At 45.8% G+C, this 26,796-nt stretch overlaps 1 protein-coding gene across 4 annotated transcripts in view; it reads left to right on the top strand.

Annotated features, from left to right (window-relative positions):
- Positions 1 to 26,796, top strand: part of LOC132403216 (unconventional myosin-VI) — a 253,857-nt gene that overhangs the window by 101,115 nt on the left and 125,946 nt on the right. For all 4 annotated transcript variants that reach the window (XM_059986609.1, XM_059986608.1, XM_059986611.1 and 1 more), the window contains 3 exons: positions 5,739 to 5,808; positions 11,167 to 11,240; positions 25,800 to 25,929. In XM_059986609.1, the coding sequence (XP_059842592.1) occupies positions 5,739 to 5,808; positions 11,167 to 11,240; positions 25,800 to 25,929 (274 nt within the window). The remainder of the gene's footprint in view (positions 1 to 5,738; positions 5,809 to 11,166; positions 11,241 to 25,799; positions 25,930 to 26,796) is intronic.

Here is a 26,796-nt window from a genome sequence, read left to right as displayed (position 1 = left end):
GATTGGAGGGTTGTGGATGTTGTTGTGCCTGTATTGTGCTGCAGTTTTTCTAGGTTTCTATTAATTTTGCATCCAGGTGGAAGATGTGAGCTGGCAGTTTGTTAACAGTGAGCTACTGACTTCCATTCCGTGTTTATTGTTACAATTTGTAACATGGTTGGAAGTGGAAACATTGACCATGGGAATACATTGAAGCTCTAAAATGTTTCAAAGTGAAGATTGCGGTATGTTTATTATCTAGAACGATTATAGAATGTATTCATTAACACATAATTACAGGGTATTTCACAATTATATTAACAGATATTTCAAAACTATGGCATATCTTCAAGATTTTATAAAAGAAAGTTCCAGCTGCTGGGTAACAAAGACTACGCGTGTGGGAGCATTTCAGTTGCCGTGCTGCTGCGTGCCCGTGCAGTTTAGCGGGATCTGTAGTCAGGACCACTTGCAGGTAGAAGAATTTAGGTTGGTTTGGCACGGTTTTGTGGGCTGAGGACCCTGGTCCTGTGCTGGTCAGTTTGTTCTGTGTTTCCGTATTGCCTCGAGGTACTTTGTTTCTTGATTGTCTGTTACATTATTTTTGCTTCTCGGATATCAGCATTGCTTGGGCACATCCGAGAATTTTCTCTTCAAATCACTGTTGTCAGGACGAAGTTGCTTATGGAGCAATGTTGGACTGAAATGGTTGATTTTACTTTATGCAGCCTAGTCCAGATTGAAACACTGAACTTAATTAGCATGGATGTTTCTTGACTCAAAGTAGCAATGAGATTGAGCTTCATGAAGGGCTGTAAGAGTTCTAATTTGCTGACAGAATAAATTTGTCCTTTCACAAACTAGCAATGCGATTGAAGATTTTTTTTGATCTAGATAGCAAAATATTAAAAATTACAGAATAGAAGAGGAAATACACTTTGCCATTTTAAGTATGTGGTATTTTGTAAACAAGATCTTTGTTCTACACATGATCAAGTCTTGGCTGAGCTTAACGGGGGTTCTCTTCTTTGTGCAGTACACAAGCTTATAATTCAGGTTTCTTCATTCACAAGGCGTCCATGCCAAATTAAATCAAACTTCAAAATTCCAAGTACATTGATTATGAAAGTTCTGTATGTAGTTTACAACTCTGAGATTCGTATTCCCAGAGATAGCCAGGTAACAAAGAAAAACCGTGGAACCTGTTCAGAGGAAAAAAAAACCATCTGACCCCCCCCAACCCAATTAGCAAAAAAAAAAAGACGCAAACAGCAACAGTAAATGTGTGAGAAGCACAGAATATAAAACACCAACCCACAATCGTCACTGAAAGAGTGCAGGCATATTCCATTGCAGCTTCGTTCCAGTCCAATCTAGCTCTATTATTAGTTATCTGCGGTTGCCCCGATCAAAATCACGAAAAATAGCAACAGAAAAATGAGCAACCAGGAATCGACGATGAGCGTCCACATAAGAATGCAAAATTCATTTGGATAAGTGTTCGGACAAAGCCCTGCAGAACATTGCTGTTTCCCGATGCTCATTAGTGGCGCTGAGTATGCAGTGCTGAATTGAGTTCAGTCATTCTGAACTGATTCTGGCAGAGTATGTGTGTTGCGATGTTACAAAACAAATCACAGATTCTGCAAGAGCACACAGCGCAAATGTATCGGGGAACTGCACCAGGAATTGAGCTCATTGTCTTGAATGTTGGTCTCTGCCTCAGATCCCCGGCTCTCATGAAAGAATGTAGAAATTTAAAGCACGTTATAGGCCCTTCGGCCCACAATGTTGTGCTGGCTGTGTAACCTACTCTGGAGACTGCCTAGAATTTCCCTAGCATGTAGCACAGTGTACCTATCTAAGAAGCTCTTAAAAGACCCTATTGTATCCACTTCCACCACCACCACTGGCAGTGCATTCCACGCACCCACCACTCTCTGTGTGAAAAACTTACCCCCGACATCCCCTCAGTACCCATTTCCAAGCACTTTGAAGCTATGCCCCCTCGTGTTAGCCATTTCAGCCCTGGGAAAAGGCCTCTGGGTATCAACATGATCAGTGCCTCTCATCTTATACACCTCTATCAGGCCACCTCTCATCCTCTGTCACTCCAAGGAAAAAGGCTGAGTACACTCAACCTATTCTCATAAGGTACGCCCTCCAATCCACGCAACATCCTTGTAAATCTCCTCTGCAGTCTCTCTATAGTATCCGCCAAAAAAGTCTCAGTTGCTTTTTCATAGCCATTATCTGTCAAACGCTCTGAATTTTGTCCCGATTCTGCTTGTCATGATGTTTTAGAATATCCATTCCCTTCCCCATTGGAGATTTGTGTTGTGTGGAAAGAGTTGTCTAACAAAATACTGCAAATACTCAGCAGGTCAGACAGTGTCTGTGGAGAGAGAGAGAGAGAGAGAGTCAATATTTCTAGTCTCAGATTTTCCTGCTTCTGATGAAGGTTTTTCTGACTTCTTGGAACATTGAATGGTACAGTACAGCACAGGAGCAGAAGCTTCAACCCACAATGCTGTGTCAAACTAATTAAGCTAATAACACCTGATCCTTTCTGGTCCATATCCCTCCATTCACCGCACATTCCTGTGCCTATCTAGGATACTTTTAACTGTCTCTGTGTTTGAAACAACTTGCCCCACGCGTCTGCTTGGAATCTGCCTCTGGAGTTACCAGCTATCTAGTCTATCAATGCTTTTCGTTAACATCCTCGATCAGGTTTCTCCCCGCCTTTCACTGCTTCGGAGGAAGTGACCCAAGTTTGTCCAACACTCCTCGTATCACGTGCCCTGTAACGCAGACAGCATCTCGGTAAACCCCTTCTGCACCCTCCCCATTGCCTCCGCATCTTACCTATAACAGAGCAACCAGAAGAGAATGCAGTTGTCCAGATATGACCTAACCAGAGCTTCATAAGGATGCAACATAACCTCCCAGCTCTTGAACTGGACTAATAAAGGCAAGCATGCCGTAGGTCTTCTTTGCTACCCTGTTGACTTGCATGGACACTTTCAGGGATCCCTCTGTAAATCAGTTCTGTTAAGCAGTGTTCTTTCTCTTTATGTTTGCTCTCCCAAAGAGCGACACTTCACACTTGGCTGGATTCAACTCCATCTACCACCCCTCTGCTCACATCTGCAACTGATTCATATCCTGATGCTTCCTTTGACAACCATCTGCACTCTCCACATTGTCTCCAATCCTCGTCACCAGCACGCTCACTGACCCACCCACTCGCGTCTTCACCCAGGTCTCTTATTTACATGGCGAGCACAGAGATCCCAGTGGAGCACCACTTGTCACCGGACTCCAACTGGAATTTTCTGTTTTTAGTTTGTTGCCTGAAGATTGTTTGATTGAGGCAGCTTCAGTCATTAGAGGATGCCTTGACGCTTCTGGCCATGGTGGTCATGTTGGAGTAATGATCTGCTTGATGGTATTGAATGCTGAGCTGTAGTCAATAAAGAGCTTCCTGATGTTTGCATCTTTGCTGTCCAGATGTTCCAGGGTTTAGTGAAGGGCCAGTGAGATGTCATCTGCTGTGGACCTGTTACTCTGGTAGGCAAATTGGGGCAGATCCAAGTTGCTTCTCAGGCTGGAGTTGATACGTTTCATCACCGACCTCTCATCACATCACCATGGATGTAAGTGTTATCGGACAATTATCATTGAGGCCGGTCACTATGCCCTTCTTGGGTACTGGTATGATTGAAGCTTGCTTGAAGCAGATTGGTTCCTCAGACTGCCAAAGCAGGATGTCAGTAAACACTCCAGCCAGTTGGTGAGCACAGGTCTTCAGTACCCGACTAGGTTGGTGTCTGGGCCGGATTCACCCTCCTGAAGGATGCTCTCGTGTTGGCCTCAGAGGGTCTTTGGGAGTTTGTGAATTTGCCTCCATGTTCCGTCGGTCAAAGCGAGCATAAAAGGCTTTGAGCTCATCTGGGGGAGAAACCTTGTTATCGTTTGTGTCAGTAAAGGAAGGACATCGTAAACTGAACTTCACCCATAAAATCCGCTGTCTACATCAGCTGCATGTGGTTTCCGAAACGCTCGCTTACCCTCAAAATTGCAAGCCTGCTTGTATCTGGTTTTGAAGCTCAGCCACTGGCAGCGTGGAGTTGGCATGATGGTGCTCTGGTCCGACAGGGCACCTCTCGTACGTTTCCTGACCTGTCTGTCTGTGCAGTCTGCTGTTGAGTGAGTGGAAGCTGTCTGTGCTTGTTAGTATCAGTGTTGATGTGTGATAGGTCATGTAAAAAAAAATCTCCCTTCCAAGTCTTCACACACTAGGTTATAATCTCAATATTCCTCACTGCAGAAGTTGTAGGGATCTGTGGAAGTCCCATTCCTTCCTCCCACACATACACAGTCCTCTTACCCCAAGATTGCCTGTCTTCCTTGGTCTCCAGCCTCCAGCGGACTTGGATTCTGACTCTGATCTGCATTCATTGGAGGCCGAAGAAGACATGGTTACTGGGCCTTTGACTGCCCCAGTTCGCAGCCGTGCATTGCCCGTGTATTAAGTCGAAATAGTCGCCCCTGGACAAGAGAGCAGCCGGTAGTAAACTGGTGCCAAGTTGCAACCGAGCGTTAGCTGTAGCTGAGAAGCAGTGATGACCAAGGGGGGCAGTTGACAGCAGCAGGCAATGCTGGAGGCATTCAGGGGCAGGGCAGGTCGGGGCTTTGTTGATTGGCTGGCGCCGACCTTCTGTCAGAAGGGGATTGGAGGGGGGCATGTTGGAGGGAAAAACCAGCACGTTTCCACTGGATTGTGGCCATTTTATTAACATGCGTAATTGATCTGTTCTTCTTGCACTGTGAGGATTTCAATCAGGTCAGCTTCATTAACGTGGTGTCTCCTTTTGAGGTGGGTTGTACATATTTGCACAATTAAGTGTGGGATTACTGATTTAAGTTACTAAAGCACGCTTTTTCTGTTAGGCTTCAGATCTGCTGTTGTGTAGATGCTGCAGTTTCCCCAACACTGGCGCCTCAGGGTTGTAACGCTTAAGGGTGTGGGGAAAGTAGTGTTTGAAGATCCATGACGGTGTCTAATGGGATGTTCCTCAAGAGGAAATCTTCCTACAGGGAGCTTAGAATGTCCATTGGCCCTCAGGAAGCCTCTGGATCTGTGGCCGGAGTGCATCCTGCACGAGGACCGCTTGTTTGTTATGTGCTGTGTCATGTCAAGCAGGCGATTACGGTTGACTGTGACCATGATTGTTTTTGACAAATTTTTTCCACAGAAATGCCACCTTCTGGGCAGTGTCTTTACAGGACAGGTGACCCCAGACATTAACGATACTCTTCAGATATTGTCTGCCTGGCGTCAGTGGTCGCATAACCAGGATTTGTAATGCGCACCAGCTGCTCATACGACCACTGCTCCCATGGCTTCACATGACCCTGATCGGGGGGCTAAGCAGGTGCTACACCTTGCCCAAGGGTGACCTGCAGGCCAGCAGAGGGAAGGAGCACCTTACACCTCCTCTGGTAGAGACGCATCTCCACCTGCCACCCTGCACGAGCATTGTCATGTTCCAACTTCAAGTCTGTGCACTCTGATAGAAATATACAGATTGGAAAGATGTACATCTTTATAATATCACTCCACTGGAAGGAACACCTGGTTGATGAGGTTTCCAGTTGACTTGGAACTATTGGTTTCTTATTAATGACAAACATTATATCATTTCTTAAAGCTTTGCTGCAATGAATTAACACTGATTTTCTTTTTCCCCCAGACTTTTTTAGCTCCCGTCAACCAAGTTTTCCCTGCAGAAGAAGACAGTAAAAAGGATGTTGAAGATAACTGTGAGTATAATGCATGGTTCTGGGGTGGCATCAACCCAGACACTTTTCCCGCAGTCTGAAGTCATTCTTCTCTCGAGCATTGCCATATCTCAATTGCCGGCGTTGCACTTGAACAGTTTGAACTCCTAACCCAATGCAAAGTGTTTAGTAAACCAATCTACAGTTACACAACATTGATGACCTTCACGGTTCTAATGACACTGAGGCATTGCACCTGCCTGGAGCCGCTTCATCAAGTGCCCTCTCGCACATTAGCTAGTAGTTGATCCCTAATTACTCACTTTGTGACCGGTGTAAACTTCCTCCTTAAACTGACGCTCTTTATTAGGACACCTGTCTTGCCAGGAATATTCCCCAGGCTGGAAATCCCAGGTTTGCAATCTGAATTTATCACTTAACCCAGTCTTGAACTTGGTGACACACCTCAACTCTGAACTGATCCCACAGACTTTTTTCCCAAGGACTCTACAACTCGTTACTCTTTTTTTTGCACAGTTTGCCTGCTTTTGCACCTTGATTGTTTGTCAGTCTTTGTTTAATGTGTTGTTTTTCATAAATCCTGTTGTTTTGTTATTTTTCTGAAAATGCTTACAAGAAAATGAATCTCAGGGTAGTGTATGGTGACATTAATGTACATTGATAACAGATATAGTTTGAATTTAACTCAGTCTTTCAATCCTGCATGTCAGGGTCATCGTCACTATCATTTCAGTAGTGAAACTATGAAACTGTATTGTGTCATTGTTCGGGACGCTATGTTTGAACTATACTCTATTGAGAACATCACCCATGATTTTATTTTAGCACCCTGTTTTATTTTGGCTTGTAATCTTGTTTGTTCAGATCCCGTTAATGTGCTGTTTCATTCCTGAGGAGATAAAGGGTTGCAACATTCTTGCTGGGGAACGTCAAAAGGAAGCAACAAACAGAGCCTCATTTTAATTTTTGGCACAATGTGCACAAGCTGTTAATAATGGTCACAAGTATTTTTGTGTTCTCCAAAGCAATGGATGCATTACAGCTTTTAATTGAAAATTACAAAATGGTGCATTGAATAATTAATTTTAGAATTAGCAAGGAAACCAGTATGGCTCACTGTTCTTTTGTCAGTCGTAGAAAGCGGCAGCACAGAAACAGGCTCTTCAGCCCATCTTGTTGGTGCTGAAGCAATTTGAGCCGCCTATCCCACAGCCCTCCATAGTCCTTCCACCCACGTACCTACCAAAATTTCTCTTAAATGTTGGAATCAAGCTCGCATGCACCGCTTATGCAGACAGCTCATTCCACACTCTCTCAGCCCTCTGAGTGAAGTTTCCCCTCATGTTCCCCTTAAACTTTTCACCTTTTACTTGTGACCCTTTAGTTCTAATCTCACTCAGCCTCAGTGGAAAAAGCCAGCTTACATTTACCCTATCTATGCCCCTCATAATTCTGTGTGTAGGCCTACGTCAGTCTCGATAGACCACGGATTGCCTGGGCAAGGTTTTTTTATGGGAGACCGGCAGTTGCCCAAGCTGCAAGTCTCCCCTCTCCACGCCACCGATGTTGTCCGAGGGAAGGGCATTAGGACCCGTACAGTGTGGCACCGATGTCGTCACAGAGCAACGCGTGGTTAAGTGCCTTGCTCAAGGACACATGCTGCCTCAGCCAAGGCTCAAACTAGCGACCTTCAGATAACTAGACGAATGCCTTAAATTAAATGCAAACAATTCCCATGAATGGCTACAATATCGGAATTCCAGGTGTTGATCCATGCCTTGAGGTCATAGGCCTTTCCAACGATGATGCTTGTATCGAAATATATTCGGCTCTGGAGACGAGTTGCACCGTGCTCAAACTTTTGACTCCTGGCTTTAAGGTCTTGCCAGCATCTGCCTCCACAGCCTCTCTGCAAACGGTTCTGGCACTCTGGTTCCCATGTGAATTAATAAGAAAAAAAAATGAAGCCTCTGCTCTATTACACCATTGCAATCCAATGTTCAAAGCCCTGATTCCCATTCTGACATTGGTTTGGCAGGCTTCGGCATGTTTTTAATATATTCCTGTTCTGGATACTGTAAGTAGGTCAGATTTCTGTTTGATGCGTGCGAAGTTGTACCTTGGGGGGGGGGGGGGGGGAGGGTTTGAGAAATATTTGTGGTTCCTCAAAAGCGGGAGCTGTCATGCTGCATTTCCATCTGATGCATTGAAAGTTTAAGCCAAGTGCATTTTCAGTCACTTCTCCTGAATCATAAAGTAACTTTATGTAGCTCAAATTGGGTAATTATTTGGAATATTCAGTAGTTAAGCATTCAGGAATGACATAAAAACCTACCAGGTGATTGAATAATCCTAGTAAAAAGCTTAGCCCCGATGGTCAATGTCCACCTTTTTACTTCTGCGGTGCTGGTTATTGTTGCTTTAGAATTGGTGCATTGTAACCAAAGCCAGCATTTAATGCCCATCCCTGATCATCCTTGACAAGATGGTCTGAGGAAGGCTGTTGAAATGCTGAACGTTCTCAGAAAGAGAGGTCCATGCCAGTGACAATGAACGAATGGTATTTGCTTCAGTCCAGCTTCAGTTTACTGTCACTCTTCAGTACACAAGCGTAAAGAAGAACAGAATGATTGCTGCTCCCCATCGGATGCCACATTAAAAAAAACACAATCTTGTAAAACACAATGTACAGTAATGTTTGAGTGTTGCTGTAGAGACATGATTTACTTATTTAGCAGTACAGTGTGGAATAGCCCCTTCAAGCTGTGCTGCCCCAACAACCCCCAACCACCCATATTTGGCTCTACCATAATCACCAGACAATTTCCAATGACCAGTGAACCCAGCCAGTGTCTTTGGAGTGAAACTGGAGAAATTCCGCGGGGAGGATATACAAGCTCTTTTACAGGTGACGTCAGGAAAAAACTCTGATGACCCAAGCTGTAATCGAGTCAGGCTAACTATACACAACCATGGCACCCGTGCTAAGATTAGCTTCTACACATGGACTGATTGTTTGGACATGAAGTGGCACTTGGTGAGCGTGTATGCAGGGTGCCCCTGCCACCCACCCTCTCAGTTGTTGGGGTTCGCGTATTGGGGAGGTGCTGTTGAATGAATGGATCACGTTAAACTGCACAGCATTGCAGGGGTGAGATGCTGTGAGAAAGTGATTCCAAAGGCTATAATCAGGACTGGAACATTTCAGATATGAGGGAAGATTGGGCGACCTGGGTTGTTTTCTTTGGAACAGAGGAGGCCGAAAGAGAGATTTAATTGGTAAGTGTGCGGTATAAAACTGGGGCCTAAAAAAGTGTGAATGTGACAGATATATTTCTCAGAGTTCAAGAACGAAGGGGCAGAGATGTCAAGAATTTGTTAGAAGGATTGGAGAAGGGGATTGTATTTTAGCCAAAGACCTGTGGAGGTAGAAACCGTCATCATTTAAACCGTGCTCAGATAGGTACGTGAAGAGCAATGAGCTACAGATGCAGTTCTGGTTGGTGGGTTCTATTCCACAAAGCCTGGATGACCACTCAGGACATGCTGTCTTTTGGCTGCTGCCGTCAGTAAGGAGCCTTGGGTCCCACACCCACAGGTACAGAGATGGTCATTACCCCTCAACTATCAGGCTCTTGAACCAGCGTGGATAACTTCACTCACCTCAACACTGAACTGATTCTGCAACCCACTTCCAAGGACTCTGCAACTCGTGCTCTCAATATTTATTTACTTAGTTATTATTGTTCTCTATCTTTACTTTCAGAACTTGTTGCCTGTTGCTCATTGGTTGTCCATCTTTGTGTGCAGTTTTTCATTGAGGCTATAACTTTTCTTTGTATTTGCTGTGAATGCCCACAAGAAAATGAATCTCAGCATCTCAGGCATGTTGACATGTACGTACTTAGATAATAAATTTACTTTGAACTTTGAAACCATCGGGCCAAATGGAGTCGTGGCTGTTTCCAGCCTAGCTCCAGCGTACGCTTGCGAAGATGCCCATCTAAACCAGTCCCACTTGCCCTCATTTGGCCATGTCCCTCTCAGCCTTTCCAATCAACGTACCCTCCTCTGATTTCAGATGCCGGGGGAGCGTGATCTGCTGGGCAGCATCACTTAGGCATTGTACGAGATCAGCATGAACCAGAAGTCAGTCTTTGAACCGTGCTCTCCGGTGGTGGGTGGTATTGTCTTTGTGATGGGGCTACGGTGTTCTGTGGAATGTCAGCAATCCAAAGATTTGAACTGAACCTGGGTTATAATTCTGTCATCGTGTTTGACCTGGTTTCACTCTGCCCTTCCTCCCCTTTTTTGCTTCCCGGTGCACGAAAGCAAGTTGATTGAGCTAACTGTTGTGTACAAATCCTGCTTAGTCTTTTGATAGCTTTGTTTTACCATATCGCCCAGGGTATGGAGGTAGATAACACTGGGGGATTCGAGATTAGTCCCAGTTTAGTTTTTACAGGAAACAAACATTTCCATTTGTTATTTACCAATATTCACAAGTGTAGCTGAGGCCAATTCTTTCATTATCGCTTGGCGTTTGTCCCTGTCACAGCTGATAGATCTTTCCCCCTATCTGTTTTCAGATATTCTATTTATTTCCTTTTTAAAAAAAAACCCAGATAATTCTGAGGTTTTAACTTTGTTTTCATAAGGCAGATCAGTATCATCTGTTTATCATCTCTTTCAGAGTGCTACTCGAGGGCCTCTGAATGGAGGGTATGTCTGGAAGTTGTACGGAAACGCAGGGTGCTGGTGTAAAATCGTGACTGTAGAGAAACAGGAAGAGCGAAGGAGTTTAGATCCAAATTGCCATGAGGATTTACTTATTTAGTGATACCGTGTGTAGACTCTTCTGATTCTGAATCATGCTGCCCCAGCAACCCCACAACCTTGATTAACCATAATCTAATCACGGGACAACTTATAATGAGCAGTTAACCTACCCAGTACGTCGTTGGAGTGTGGGAGGAAACCAGAGTGCCTGGGGAAAGCCCGCACGTTCCACGGGGAGGATGTACAGAACAGCGCCGGAATTGAACTCTGACCTTCGAGCTGTGGTAGTGTCATGGTGACCGCCAGGCTGCTGTGATGCTCACTCGTGCACAATTGACCCCCTGATTCCAGTTCATGGCTTTGCCAGGTTTACGGTTCCACAAGGAGTTGCTTTCGCTCCAACCCGTTGCAGAATGCACTTTGTTACATGTCTTGCCTGTACCCGCAGGCATTCTTTGTGCGAACGAAGCTACGATGCAGGTATCGTTTCCTTGGAGACCGCTGTTCGGGCACTGAATTCCATGTACTGGTCTAGTAGGCTGGCATCTGCCACGCAGCCACTGCTGAAACTCACAGATCTCTCTCTGCATTCTCTTCCAGGTGGCCTCATGTACTTAAATGAAGCTACGCTCCTGAACAATATTCGAGTGCGCTACAGCAAAGACAAAATCTACGTGAGTACTGAGAGCTAATCCCAACTCCAAATCCCCGCCGTGTTACGGATTCTGAAATGAGCCACAGAGTGAGATTGTTGCCGCACAGCTTGGAACAGACCCAAGCCACGTTTCTGCTGCTTAATTACACGTGCGCAGATGTGCAGCGCAGGGTCTGCACGTTGTTGATTGCCCTGGTCTGAGAATAAGCGATGACGCGCGCCTCAGTTTGCACAGTTGTTGGTGTGGTGGGTTGCAGGCTGAGTTTACAGGTTCTTTCCAACTTTCCAGCAGAGTTCTGCAGGTCCCCACACGCTCTTCCCCATCCTGCTGCCCCAGGTCAGTCAAATGTAGTGCTGGAAGCATAGATGATACTGACGTTGGATAGGTTTATAGTGATCTGTCGTGGCAAGAATTTAACTGTGGGAAGTCAGGCTTCTTTACCTCCTGCCAAATTACAACTTACAACAGTTTGGTGTTCAACATTATCGTTCCCTCATGGGCCTCTGCGACTGGATCCTCAACTTCTCTATTGAGAAACCACAGCGAGTGTGACACCTCCTCGCTGACAGTCAGCACAGGCACACCTCCACAGCGCATGTTTAGCCCGCTTCTCGGCACTCCGTGAGCTCGTGACTGCGTGGCGAAGCGAGGCTCTATAAATTCTCCGGCGTCACTACTGTAGGTAGAATCTCAGATGGTGTTGAGAGGGCTGGCGGAGAGAGATAGGTAGGCTGTTGAGTCATGTCGCAGCAACCTCACACTCAATGTTGTTAAATTTTATAACTTCAAAGTACAAAGCTGATTGCAAGAAGAAGACAGGAGCTCAGGAGAATGGGTCTTAGTTTCATTTTTACTTTTAGCAAGGCGCACGCAGATGGCATGATGACATGCCATTCACATACTTTTGTTTAACCCATAATGAAATATTTAAATTAACGAAGACTGCTTAATCAAATAATATATTTACAATATTACTGAAATATTAAGTACACACCCAACATCAGCAAGAGCAAGGGAACTAATTGTGGGCTTCAGGAAGGGAGTACGCTCAAGATCTTATTAAGGGCTCAGTGGTGGTTGGAAAGGGTAAATAGCTTCAAGTTCCTGGGTGTTAACATCTCAAAGGATGTACCCTGGGCCCAACACATTAATATGATCACGAAGAAAGCTTGCTGTCGGCTCTCCTCTGTAAGGGGTTTGAGGTGATCAGGCATGGCACCGAAGACTGTAACGAATTGATATATGCAAGAGAGCATTGTGGCTGGTTGCTTTGCAGCCTGGTAGAGTCTCCAAAGCCCAGGATGGCAAGAGGCTGCAGAGACAGCCAGCTCCATCGCAGGCCTAACCCCCCCACCAGCAAGGACATCTTCAAAAGGCAGTGACTCATGGAGGCGACATCCATCATTAAGGACCCTCACTATCAGGGCATGCTCTCTTCTCATTATTACCGTTAGGGAGGAGTTACGGGAACCTGAAGACCCCCACACTCAATAACCTCGGAATAATCTTCTCTTCCATCAGGTTTCCATGAGTACTTCCTCATTATTCTTTAATGAAGATTATTTAATGAATCATTATTCTTTGCACTATCTGTTGATATTTGTAGTAATTTTATGCCTTTGCACTGTATAGCTGCCACAAAACAACATTTCTCATCATCTAAATCAGTGATAGTATGTCTGATTCTAATTATGATAGTAGCTGTTCGAGGATTTCGTGCGCCGTGGTTTAAAATATTGGATTGGTGGAGAGGGTGAGTTTAAAAGAAGCGGGGGTGGCGGGGGGGGGGGGTGGCATTTGGCAAACTTTGTATGCCACAGTCCCCGAGGAGTCATTGGGTTGCATATAATTAGGCACTTTGCAAGGACCAGTAGATAAAAGTTAGGTTTAAGCGGAGTGGATGTAGAATGAGCGGGCCAGTGTTGGAGTGGGAAGTCAAGGCTTTCGTTCGTCAGTGCTTCAGAGAAGAGGGACATCGGCTCTAGGGGCACTTTTTCCTCATTTATTTATTCTTTCTTATTGCACATTTAGAGTAGTGAGGATACCGGAGAGGATAGTGAAATGCTGCTCTGGTGGGATGTGGGAAGGCAGGGAGACCTCCAGTGTTCCTGACGACCTCACGTGCAAGAAGTGCATCCAACTTCTAATAGTGTGTCAAGGAGTTGGAACTGGATGAACTCTGGATCATTCGGGAGGTTTAGTGGGATTTACAGGGAGGTAGTTAGACCCAAGGTGCAGGACTCGGTTAACTGTGTGACTGCCAGGAGGGGGAAAGAGAATAGGCAGACAGTTGCCCTCACCAGGTTTACACTGCTTTGGGTGGAGGTGTAGGTTGGTGGGGGGGGGGGGGGGGGGTTGAATAACCTAGCAGAGGAAAGCCACAGTGGTCAGCTCTCTGCCGATGGGTGTGGTTCTGTGGGGAGAAGAGGTGAGCTGTCAATAGACAATAGACAATAGGTGCAGAAGTAGACCATTCGGCCCCTTGAGTCTGCACCGCCATTCTGAGATCATGGCTGATCATTCACTATCAATACCCAGTCCCTGCCTTGTCCCCATATCCCTTGATTCCCCTATCCTTCAGATATCTATCCAGCTCCTTCTTGAAAGCATCCAGAGAATTGACCTCCACCGTCTTCCGAGGCAGTGCATTCCACACCTCCACAACTCTCTGGGAGAAGAAGCTCTTCCTCAACTCTGTTTTAAATAACCGACCTCTTATTCTCAATCCATGCCCTCTGGTACTGGACTCTCCCAACATCTGGAACATATTTCCTGCCTCAATCCTATCAAATCCTTTAATTATCTTAAACGTTTCAATCAGATCCCCTCTCAATCTCCTCAATTCCAGCGTGTACAAGCCCAATCTCTCCAATCTCTCTGCGTAAGACAGCCCTGCCATCCCAGGAATCAACCTAGTGAATCTACGCTGCACTTCCTCAATTGCCAGAATGTCCTTCCTTAAACCTGGAGACCAGGTGTGGTCTCACCAGGGCCCTGTACAAATGCAAAAGGACATCCTTGCTCTTGTATTCAATTCCCCTTGTAACAAAGGCCAACATTCCATTTGCCCTCTTCACTGCCTGTTGCACTTGCTCATTCACCTTCATTGACTGGTGAACTAGGACTCCTAGGTCTCTTTGCATTTCTCCCTTACCTAACTCGACACCGTTCAGACAATACTCTGCCCTCTTGTTCCTGCTTCCAAAGTGGATAACTTCACATTTATTCACATTGAATGACATCTGCCAAGTATCTGCCCACTCACTCAGCCTATCCAAGTCTCCCTGTATTCTCCTAACGTCCTCTTCGCATGTCACAATGCCACCCAGTTTAGTATCGTCAGCAAACTTGCTGATATAGTTTTCAATGCCCTCATCTAAATCATTGACATAAATTGTAAAGAGCTGTGGTCCCAATACAGAGCCCTGTGGTACCCCAGTAGTCACCTCCAGCCAGTCCGAGAAACACCCATTCACTGCTACCCTTTGCTTTCTATCTGCCAACCAGTTTTCTATCCATGTTGAAACCCTGCCCCCAATGCCATGAGCTCTGATTTTACTCACCAATCTCCTATGTGGCACCTTATCGAATGCCTTCTGAAAATCTAGGTACACAACATTCACTGGCTTACCCTCGTCTAACATCCTTGTTACACCCTCAAAAAAACTCCAACAGATTAGTCAAGCGTGACAGGGGATTTGTTGTTTCGGAGAGCAGAAAGATGGGGGTGGGTGGTGGTCGCGCAGGTTTAACTAGAGTTGCTATGGGTGGAAACCAGGGTGCCAGAACAGATAGTGGAGTGGTTATGGAGAAAGATGTTAAGTCAGGAATTGCGGTGTTGAGCAGGGTGGGGACTAGCGTTCTGAGTCGTGTATTATCTCAGCGCGAGGAGTAGGAAAGACAGATGGATTAGCCTGTTAAATTATAACATGGTAGCCATTACTGAAACTTGCAGGAGGGGTGAGGACTGGCATCTCAGTGATACGGGGCTCTGTTGTTTTAGATGTGATAGAGTGGGAGGGGTAGCATTACTAGTCAGGGAAAATGTCACTGTAATGCTCAGACAGGCCAGACTGGAGAGCTCAACAAGTGAGACTTCATGGCTAGAACTGAGGAATAGGAGAAGTACGGCCACGCTAATGAGATTATAGACCACTCAACAGTCCACAGGATTTAAAGGAGCAAATTTGTAGAGGGTTCGTAGACAAAGAAACAGATCTTGATAGTAGGGACAGTAGGAGATTTTACTTTCCATATAATGACTGTGATCCAGTACTGTTAAAGGGCTGGATGGGAAAGAGTTTGTTAACTGTGTTCAGGATAGTTTCCTTCATCAGCACAGAGAAGTCCTAACTAGAGAGAGTGTAATACATTAAGGAATGAGACAGGGAAGGTGACCGAAGTTTGTGCAAGGGAAACATTTTGCGTCCAGTGATCATAATGCCATTAGTTTCTAAGTAAATATGGAAAAAGATGGGTCTGGTACATGGGTTGAGATTCTGCATTGGAGAAAGACCGGTTTTGATGATATCAGAAAGGATCTGACCGGTGTGGATTGGGGCAGGCTGCTTTCTGCCAAAGGTATACTTGGTAAGTGGGAGGCCTTCAAAAGTGAAATTTTGAGAATGCAGAGTTTGTACGTACCTGTCAAAAAAACGTAAAGATAACAAGATGAGGGCACCTTGGGTTTTGAGAGATATCGAGGCCCTGGTTAAGGAGGAGGAGGAGGTACATAGCATATACAGGCAGGAAGGAACAAATAAGGTAATTGTGTTTAAGGAGGAAATCGGGGGGCTGAAAGAAGGCATGAGGTTGCTCTGGCAGACTAGGTGAAGGAGAATCCCAAGGGCTTTGACATGCCTGTATAGAACAAAAGGATTGCAAGGGACAAAATTGGTCCTCTGGAAGATTAGAGTGGTAATCTATGTGTGGAGCCAAAAGAAACAGGGGAGATCTTAAATGGATTTTTTGCATCTATATTTACTCCAGAGTTGGACGCAGAGTCAACAGAAGTGATGCAAATCAGCGGCGAGGCCATGGACCCTATGCAGATTACAGAGGAGGAGGTGTTTGCTGTCTTGAGGCAAATTAGGGTGGATAAATCCCCAGCGCCTGACAAGGTGTTCCCTCAGACACTGGGAGGCAAGTGCAAAAACTGCAGGGGCTCCAGCAGAGTTACTGAAATCATCCTTAGCCACGGGTGAGGTGTTGGAGAATGTTCTATTGTTTCAGCAAGGCTCTAAGGATAAGACAGGAAGATATAGGCTGGTGAGCCTGACGTCAGCAGTGGGGAAAGTTGTAGGAGGTTATTCTAAGGGACTGGAGATTTATATATTTGGATAGATAAGGACTGATTAAGGCTTGTCTATGTGGCCTTGTGCATGGTAAGTTGTGTCTAACTAATCTTTATAGAGTTTTTCGTGGAAGCTATCAGGAAAGTTGATGGAAGCAAGGCGGTGGATGTCCTCATTGACTTTAGCTCACCCCTTGACAAGATCCGGCATGGGAAATTGGTCATGAAGGTTCAGCCGCTTGGCATTCAAGATGAGTTAATAAATCTGATTAGACACGGGCTTCGTGGAAGAATGGTTGTAAACGGTTGCCTCTCTGACTGGAGGCCTGTGACAGTCAGAGTGCTGCAGGGATTGCTGTGCGGTCCATTGTTGTTTGTCATGTATACTAACAATCTGGATGACATGGTAAACTGGTTCAGCAAATTTCGGGGTGTAGTTGTCAGCGGAAAACTATCAAAGCTGGCACCGGGATCTGGACCAGCTGGAAAAATAAGCTTAAAAAGTGGGGTGGAATTTAATGCCATCAAGAGTGAGGGCAGGTCTTACACAGTGAACGGTGGGGCACTGAGGTGCGCTGAAGAGCAGAAAGATCTGGGAATACAGGTCCATAATTACTTGAAAGTTGCATCACCTGTAGATAGAGTTGTATAGAAAGGATTTGTCCCTTCAGCCTTCGTAAACCAATGTGTAGAGTTCAGGAGATGGGATGTTATGTTGAAGTTGTTTCAGACATTGGTGACATCTAGTTTGGGAGTACAGTGTGTAGCTTTAGTCGCTTACCTACAGCGAAGATGTAAATAAGGTTGAAAGAGTTCAGAGAAAACTTGCAAAGATGTTGCTGGGACGAGCTGTAGGGAAAGGTTGAATAGGTTATAACTTTATTGCTTGGAATGTAGAAGACTGAGGGGAGATTTGATAGGGGTATACAAAATGATGAGAGATGTACATGCTGAGGTTGGGTATGACTACAACTGAAGGTCCTGCGTTAAGGGTGAAAGGGGAAATGTTTAAAGAGAACATGAGGGGGAGCTTCTTCACTCAGGGTGGTGGGGGTGAGGAACGAGCTGCCAGTGGAAGTGCTGGATGCAGGGTGGATTTCAGTATTTCAGGGAGATTTGCTTAGGTACGAGGATGGGAGGGGTATGGAGGGCTATGGTCTGGGTTCAGGTCAATGGGACTAGGCTGATAGTTTAGCACAGACTAGATGGGCTGAAGGGCCCCTTTGCCTGCAGTTGTAATCTGACTGTGAAGTTGGCACAGCCCGGGTGGTGGTGGTCTTTGAAAGATTTTCCCTTCTTGAGGCAGTGACTGTTGAAGATGTGATCAAAGGTGGAATCTTTTTCTGCATCTTGAAGCCTTCAACAAACCTGTTGCTACTAACTTCTGTTGTTCCTCCTTGCTCTGAATTCTCCCCTTCCTTTCCAGCCCCGAAGAAGGGTTTTGGCCCGGGGCATCAGCTTCCAGAGATGCTCCCTGTCCTGCTGAGTGCCTCCAGCATTTTGTGTGTTTTGTTTTGGATTTCCAGCATCTCCAGACTTTCTCATGTTTGTGATTCTGTTGCTACCTGTGGGTTTGGGACCGGGCTGGTGAAATGGGAGTCGTTTAGGTAGTACAGAGTACAACAGTACCAACACAGCATTGCCAACGAGGGCATCTTTGCTTCTATCAGTTGGACGATTGTGGAACCTAACGGATGTCTGTGTCACGACCGGGGTGTTACCACAAAGCCTTGTGATTTTTCTCTCTGATGGAGCAGGCTGTTGGTTAAGGCAACCAAGTTCCAAACCAGGCAGGAGAGGGTTTCAGCCTGAATTGTCAGCTGCACTCTTTTCCATAGGTGCTGAGTTCCTCCAGCATTTTGTGTGTCTTGCTAGGAGAATGTCCTTGTTGGACTTGGCCTTCTCTACTCCCACCTTCTCGATCCGACTTTGCCAGATGGTTTATTTATATTTTACATATCTGGAATTGATTTTGCCACATTTAAATTTCTTGGAATCAGGCCAGGGTTTTCTGACCTCAGAGTAGGGAACTTCCAGGACCTCACCTCTAATTTTTAGTTTAGGGGTGTGTGCAGTGCAGAGCTTGTTCTGCATTAGGGTGAAATCTCGGACTAGCTCATTCTCGTTGAGAAAAGCCACCCTGTGAAGATGCCGTTCCATCTCCTTGTCCAAGCTGGCTATATTCGTTCTGTTGTGGCTCTGTAATGGTGGTGATAAAATGATTGAGATTTCCAGCATGGAAGCAGAGCCTTTGGCCCACACTGATCCCAGGCCAACATCGAATAACGGAGCACTTCTGCACAGGAGAAGGCCCTTTGGCCCATCTAGTCTGTGCTGAACTATCACTCTGCCTAAAACTATTGACCTGCGCCTGGACCATTACCCTCTCTATCCCTTCCATCTACGTTCCTATCCAAACTTCTCTTAAACATTGACATTGAACTTATGTGCACCACTTCCGCTGGAAGCTCATTCCACCGAGTGAAGAAATTTCTCCTTATGTTCCTCTTTAATATTTTGCCTTTTAGTCTTAACCGATGACCTCCAGTTGTAGTCCCACCCAACCTCAGTGGAAAACGCCTGCTTGAATTTACATAAACACAGGATATTCTGCAAATTCAATTCAAGATTGTTTAATGTCATTTCTGGTACACAGGTAGAAAGGAGAATGAAGTAATTGTTTCTCCAGATCTGATGCAGCACAAAAATAGACAGTAAGATAAAGAAAACAACACAAAAAACCCCACAATGAACATAAATACATAAGTTAGCTTATAAACATTGATTTTTTATCTATAAAGTGACGCCAGGCACAGGATTGTCTGAACATAAGGTGACTTTGACAGGAAATGATCAAGCAATGGCGTTGGGGGAAATTAGGGTGATGAGTTAATGGGTGGAGGTGTTGATCAGCCTTACTGCTTGGAGAAAGTATCTGTTTTTAAGTCTGGTGATGCTGACATGAATGGTGTGTAGCCTCCCAGATGGGAGTGGGAAAAGCAGTCCGTGTGCAGGGTGGGTGGGATCCTTCATGATGTTACTGGCCCTTTTGTGTCTCCACAGCTCTTAATGCCTTCTTGTCAAACACCATGAACTGAGACTTGGGCTTGCAATTTTTATAATTGTCTGATCAGTGACAGCCATTATAATCCGCCTCCTCTTTATTTAAACGATGTCATGTATTCATCTTTTAATTAAATCCTTTTCAGGAAGATTTCATTAAGTTTCTTGCCGTGCTATCATGTTGCTGAATTAGTTTCCTTGAAATTGTACGCCTGTTCATTTACACAGCAGGAGACTGGAGTGGCTGCGGTTTAGGGGTTAGTGCCCCCTACTGGGACTTACTGCTACTGCAGTACAAAACACAGATGTGACCGGTTTACACTCAAGATCCTCTTATTCCATTAATTGTTTTTAATTAAGATACAGTGCGGAGTAGGCCCTTCTGGTCCCTTGAGCCGTGCTGCCCAGAACCCCAGGTTTAATCCTAGCCTAATTACAGGATGATTTACAATGACCTAACCTACTGTACCAACTGGCACGTCTTTTGAACTGTGGGAGGAAACCAGAGCACCTGGAGGAAACCCGCGTGATCACGGGGAGAAGCTGCGATCTCCTTGCAGTCAGCGGTGGGAGTTGAACCCGGGCCACTGCTACTGTAAAACGTTGTGCTAACCGTGCCGCGTTCTGTGTATCTCCATGGACTTCAGCTGCATCACTGAGGGCTCCCATCATCCAGGACATGCCTTCGTCTCGTTGCTACCATTGGAGGGAAGATACAGGAGCCCGAAGAGGCACGCAGAGTGTTTGAGGAACTGCACCCTCCCCTTGACCATTAGATCTCTGATGGGCATTGACCACCCCACTATTTTTGCCCTCATCCACACTGTCATGTTAAAAAAAATTATGTAAAGTGAAGATGCTTTCAAAAATAATGAAATGTTTCTAAATATCAAAAAATACTTGAAAGAGCAGTAAACAGTAAGAAGAATGAAATCAAGTCAGTATTTGGTGTGACTACTCTTTGCACTTAAGATTGCATCTTAGGTACACTGTCGTGCAGATTTGCATCTCGGAGAACTTGCCGCAGTTCTTCTGCAGACTTTGGCTGTCTCGCTTGCTTCTGTCTCTCCAGGTGACCCTAGACAGCCTCAGTGATGTGGAGACCAGGGTTCTGTGGAGACCATGCCATATTGTGTAGAACACCTTGTTCTTTTTGTTGAAGATAAGACCATGAGTTATGGGAGTAGAATTAGGCTAAGTGGCTCATCAAGAATGCTCCACTTCTTGATCATGGCTGATCCATTTCCCTTTCAACCCCATTCTCCTGCCTTCTCCCCATAACCTATCATGCCCTGACTTAAGAATCTTAACAACCTCCGCCTTAAATACACCCAATGATCTGCTCTCCACAGATGCTTTGGCAATGAATACCACAGATTCAGCCCCCTAAGGCTAAAGAAAATACTCCTCGTCTCTGTTCTAAATGGACGTTCCTCTATTCTGAGGCCATGCCCTCTGGTCCTGGACTGCTCCACCATTCCACATCCTTTCCACATCCCCTCTGTCTGGGCCTTTCAACATTCAATGGCTTTCATAGAAATCCACCCTTACTCTTCTAAAATCCAGTGAGTAAAGGCCTAGACCTTTACCCTGCTCACAATACTCCCAAGTGAAGCCTCACTGGTGCCTTATAAAGCCTCAGCATTACATCCTTGCCTTTTATATTCTAGTCCTCTCAAAATGAATGCTAACATTGTTTCTGCCTTCCTCACCACCAACTCAACCTGCAAATTAACCTTTAGGGAATCCTGTACAAGGGCTCCCAAGTCCCTTTGTATCTCAGATTTTTGAATTTTCTCCCCACTTAGAAAAGAGTCAATGCTTTTATCCCTTCTGCCAAAGTGTATGACCATACATTTCCCGACACTGGATTCCATCTGCTGCTGCTTTGCCTATTCTAATTTGTCCTTCTGCAGCCTCCCTGCTTCCTCAACACTACCTGCCCCTCCTCCTATCTTTGTATCATTTGCAAACTTAAAGATGTGGTAAACTTGGCCACAACGCCATCAATTCCATCATCCAGGTCATTAACATATAATGTGAGACGCAACAGACCCCTGTGGAAAGCTGCAAGTCACCGGCAGTGAAAAGGCTCCCTTTATTCCCACTCAGCCAGTCTTCTGTGCTGTAACTTGCCTGTAATGCCACATTCCATACCTTGCTAAGCAGCAACTGCATGGGGCTTGTCAAAATCCAAGTAAACAGCATCTCATTCAATTTGCCTATGTTTGGCTCGTACCTGTATTGCTCTAAAAGTTTCCTATGCATCCAGGGTGACACAGTAGAGCAGCAGTTTACGTGGTGTTATTTTAGTGCCAGTGACCTGCCACTGTCTGAGGAGTTTGTACCTTCTCCTCATAACTGTGTAGGGTTCCTCCAGATGCTGTGGTTTCCTCCCACGTTCCAAAGGTGTACGGGTTACTCGGTTAATTGGTCACATGGGTGGCCTGGGCTCATTGGGCTGGAAAAGCTGTTAACATGCTGATCTCTATTTTTAAAAAAATGTGTATTTTGTATGTTGTACTTTTACCTGCCTCCACCACTTTGCTTTCCAAATAATCTCTGTGTAGAAAATGTTGCTCATCATGTTCCTACTAATCCTTTCCCATCTCAACTTAACCTTCTGCCTTCTAGTTCTTGCATGTTTTGTGAGCTAGGACATCACTAAACTTTAAATGAATTTTGTATTGCATAGAATGCTTAGTCTCTTAAAGTGAAGCGATCAATTCATTCCCAAGGAAGCTGTATGGACTGCAGAGGATCTGCTCTGGCACACTGTGTCAGAGGGTCGAGCAGACAGTGTATGTGTTGCATCTTTATAAAATACAGGCAGTCCCAAGTTACATTTGGGTTCTGGTCCTCAGAAATCTCCCTAAGCTAATTTCCCCGAGTCAGAAAAATCCAATTTATATAACAATTACAGCACGGAAACAGGCCATCTCGGCCCTTCTAGTCCGTGCCGAACGCTTACTCTCACCTAGTCCCACTGATCCGCACTCAGCCCATAACCCTCCATTCCTTTCCTGTCCATATACCTATCCAACTTTGCTTTAAATGACAATACCGAACCTGCCTCTACCACTTCTACTGGAAGCTCGTTCCACACAGCTACCACTCTCTGAGTAAAGAAATTCTCTCTCGTGTTACCCTTAAACTTTTGCCCCCTAACTTTCAACTCAAGTCCTCTTGTTTGAATCTCCCCTACTCTCAATGGAAAAAGCCTATCCACGTCAACTCGATCTATCCCCCTCATTATTTTAAATACCTCTATCAAGTTCCCCCTCAACCTTCTACGCTCCAAAGAATAAAGACCTAACTTGTTCAACCTTTCTCTGTAACTTATGTGCTGAAACCCAGGTAAGATTCTAGTAAATCTTCTTTACTCTTTTTTTTAAACTCTTTTCTATACTCTTTCATATCATATTGCTGTATATCCACTTGCTAGGATCCTTTAATTCCTTCAATAATCACCCTAACTCCTCCACTTCTTCAAGCTAGTAATTGTAATGAATTCTTTCATGACGGAATGCAGTATGTATTCTATTACAAACAAGAGAAAATCTGCAGAGCCACACACACACAAAATACTGGTGGAACACAGCAGGCCAGGCAGCGTCTATAGGGAGAAGCGCTGTCGACGTTTCGGGCCGAGACCCTTCGTCAGGACTAACTGAAAGGAAAGATAGTAAGAGATTTGAAAGTAGTGGAGGGAGGGGGAAATGCAAAATGATAGGAGAAGACCGGAGGGGATGGGATGAAGCTAAGAGCTGGAAAGGTGATTGGCGAAAGTGATACAGAGCTGGAGAAGGGAAAGGATCATGGGACGGGAGGCCTTGGGAGAAAGAAAGGGGGAGGGGAGCACCGGAGGGAGATGGAGAGCAGGCAGAGTGATGGACAGAGGGAGAGAAAAAAAGCAAACAACTAAATATGTCAGGGATGGGGTAAGAAGGGGAGGAGGGGCATTAACGGAAGTTAGAGAAGTCAATGTTCATGCCATCAGGTTGGAGGCTACCCAGCCGGTATATAAGGTGTTCCTCCTCCAACTTGTGTGTGGCTTCATTTTGACAATAGAGGAGGCCATGAACAGATATATCAGAATGGGAATGGGATGTGGAATTAAAATGTGTGGCCACTGGGAGATCCTGAAAATCTGCAGATGTTGGAAATCCACGCAGTGCTGGAGGAACTCAACAGATCAGGCAGCATCTGCGGAAAAGAGTACGGTCGACATCTCAGGCCGAGACCCTTCATCAGGAGATAAAAGTACACTACTGCACAGAAACAGGGCCTTTGGCCCATCTAGTCTGTGCTGAACAATTATTATTCTGCCTGAATATCACCCTAACACATCAGGTTACTGTAACCTAAGTGGCCCCTGTATTTAATTATCGGGATCTATCAGTACACATGTGTGAGTTGTGAGGCAACACTTCACCTGTGAGTCGGCTGGTGTGGTATACTGCGTCCGGTGCTCCTGGTGTGGCTTTTTATATATTGGTGAGACCTAACGCAGACTGGGAGACCGTTTCGCTGAACACCTACGCTCAGTCCGCCAGAGAAAGCAGGATCTCCCAGTGGCCACACATTTTAATTCCACGTCCCATTCCCATTCTGATATGTCTATCCTCTACTGTCAAGATGAAGCCACACTCAGGTTGGAGGAACAACACCTTATATACCGGCTGGGTAGCCTCCAACCTGATGGCATGAACATTGAGTTCTCTAACTTCCGTTAATGCCCCTCCTCCCCTTCTTACCCCATCCCTGATATATTTAGTGTTTTTTTTTTTTGTTTTCTCCCCCCTCCCTTTTTTTTCTTTCTCTCTCTGCCCATCACTCTGCCTGTTCTCCATGTCCCTCTGGGGCTCCCCTCCTTCTTACTTTCTCCCCAGGCATCCCGTTCCATGATCCTTTCCCTTCTCTAGCTCTGTATCATTTTCGCCAATCACCTTTCCAGCTCTTAGCTTCACCCCACCCCCTCCGGTCTTCTCCTATCATTTTGCATTTCCCCCTCCCCCCACTACTTTCAAATCTCTTACTATCTTTCCTTTCAGTTAGTCCTGACGAAGGGTCTCGGCCCGAAACGTCGACAGCGCTTCTCCCTATAGATGCTGCCCGGCCTGCTGTGTTCCACCAGCATCTTGTGTGTGTAACATAATACCAAGATGTGTTCGGGGTGGCCCGCCCATCGGCCTTCTCCATCCCCTAACCCTCCCACGCTGGCTCTCCTCCTTTGTCTCACCTACCAGCTTTCTCAGTACCCTCTCCAAACGTTCTTAATCTGTTTTTTATTTCGCTCTGTCATTCTCGTCTGGAAACGTCGACAGTTTCCTCTCTTCCATAGATTCTGCCTGTCCTGCTGAGCTGCCCCAGCATTATGTGTGTGTGTGTTGCTGTGCATTTCCAGCATCTACAAAATCTCCTGTGTTTACCTTCTCAAGGCCTGCATTCGTGGCCCATCTCTCACTGTGTCTGAAAAGCCATTGGGTGAGCTGCCTCCTTGGACTGATTTACTCTTTCCACGGAGCTGCTGTCACAGTGCACTGGGACAGGGAGTTCTGGACTTCACTCCAGCAAAGGAACTGAGAAGTGTTTCAGCTCGGGCTGGTGTCCGACTTGCAGGGTGGGGATGGAATCTGCGGGAGGTGGGTGGTGTTCTTGGCCCCTAGCTACAGAGGCCGCAGGTTTGTACAGGTACCAGTGATGGGGGTCTGAGTGTTGAGTGTGGCAGATGGGGTGCCAATCTACCCGATACCTTTGCTCCAGGCGGTGCTGAGTTGTTGCATGACACTCGCGGATAGTGGAAAGGCATTGCGCTGTCAGGAGACACAGCAGGATAACCTGCTCTTCTGCCCTGACTATTTAGGTGACTAGTCCAGCTGGGGCCGTTGGTTCACAGTGACGTTGTTGGGGACACCATGGTGCAATGCCATTGAATGTCTAGGACTGAATGCCTGCCACCAATGTGGCACTAATACTAATACTAGTACGAATTGAGATGTTCTTTATCCCCATTCAAAGCAGAGGATGTTTCTTGCACTCAGATAGGGAGACTGCTCAAGAGTATTGCTCATTGCTCTATTTTGAAGCGTATTTTGGATGTTAAGTAATGATTTTAACTTCAGGGGGTGATTGAATTCTTCAACTTGTGTCAGCTGTGAGCCTGCCCTCGAGTGGATTTTTACCAGCGTTCACATGCCTGTTCCTGTGTCTCTTTGCAGACTTACGTCGCCAACATACTGATAGCAGTGAACCCGTACTATGACATAGCTAAGCTCTACTCATCGGACTCCATTCAGAAGTACAAGGGGAAATCCTTGGGCACTCTGCCACCACACGTCTACGCTATTGGTGAGTGGTCCCCTACTCCCTCCCCAAGTCTGCGGTTTGTGCAACATGCTGAGGTTGGTTCTACTTGCGATTTTAGTGCGCCCATCAGGTGTTTGCAGAATGGTGCATGATTGTACCGTTGCAAAACTTTTCTTTGTTCCTGGGGGTGGGTCAAACACAAGTCGACTCTGCCCACAAGTCAGCTCGATGTATTTTGTGTTGCCTCGGTCATGACTTGGACAGTCATGAACATTGCGTTAGCTTTCTTTTTCACACGTACATGGAAACTTCAAAATGTACAGGGAAATGTGTTGTTTTCGTTGAGGACGCGCAGGGGAACCGGTGACTGTTGCCATGCTTCTGTTGTAAACGTTACTAACCTAACCGGTACGTCTCCGGACTGTGGGAGGAGAATGGGGCGGTGCCTGGAGGAAACCCACGCGGTCACGGGGAGAACGTACGAACCCCTTACAGAGAGCGGCGGGGATTGAACCCTGACCTTCCAGCTGATGCCGTAACGCGTTATGCTAACCGCTACGCTCCTGTGCCACCCTAAGACGTAATTCCCCGTTTCCCAGTCAGAGGTGCTGTCTGTCCAGGCACAGCTCGATGAACAAAGAAGTGCTGGAGCCATTCAGCAGATCGGGCAGCATCTTCAGGGGAGAAACAGGTCCTGTATCCTTTGTCAGATGAGCAATCTTACTTCAAGATCCTGCTCTGAGACGATATACTGGAATCATTATTTCTATTGTCTCAGTAATGTAGTAAAGCTCCCGATAATACAACACCCTCTGGACTTTGAATATAGACATCCACAGCACAATACAGGCCCTTCAGCCCATAATGTTGGGCTGACCATATAACCCTCTCCAGAAACTGCCTCAAATT

The sequence above is a fragment of the Hypanus sabinus genome, chromosome 12, assembly GCF_030144855.1.
Source record: "Hypanus sabinus isolate sHypSab1 chromosome 12, sHypSab1.hap1, whole genome shotgun sequence".
NCBI lineage: Eukaryota > Metazoa > Chordata > Chondrichthyes > Myliobatiformes > Dasyatidae > Hypanus > Hypanus sabinus.
The sequence above is the reverse complement of the archived record's forward strand: the minus strand, read 5'-3'. Positions and strand labels throughout refer to the sequence as shown.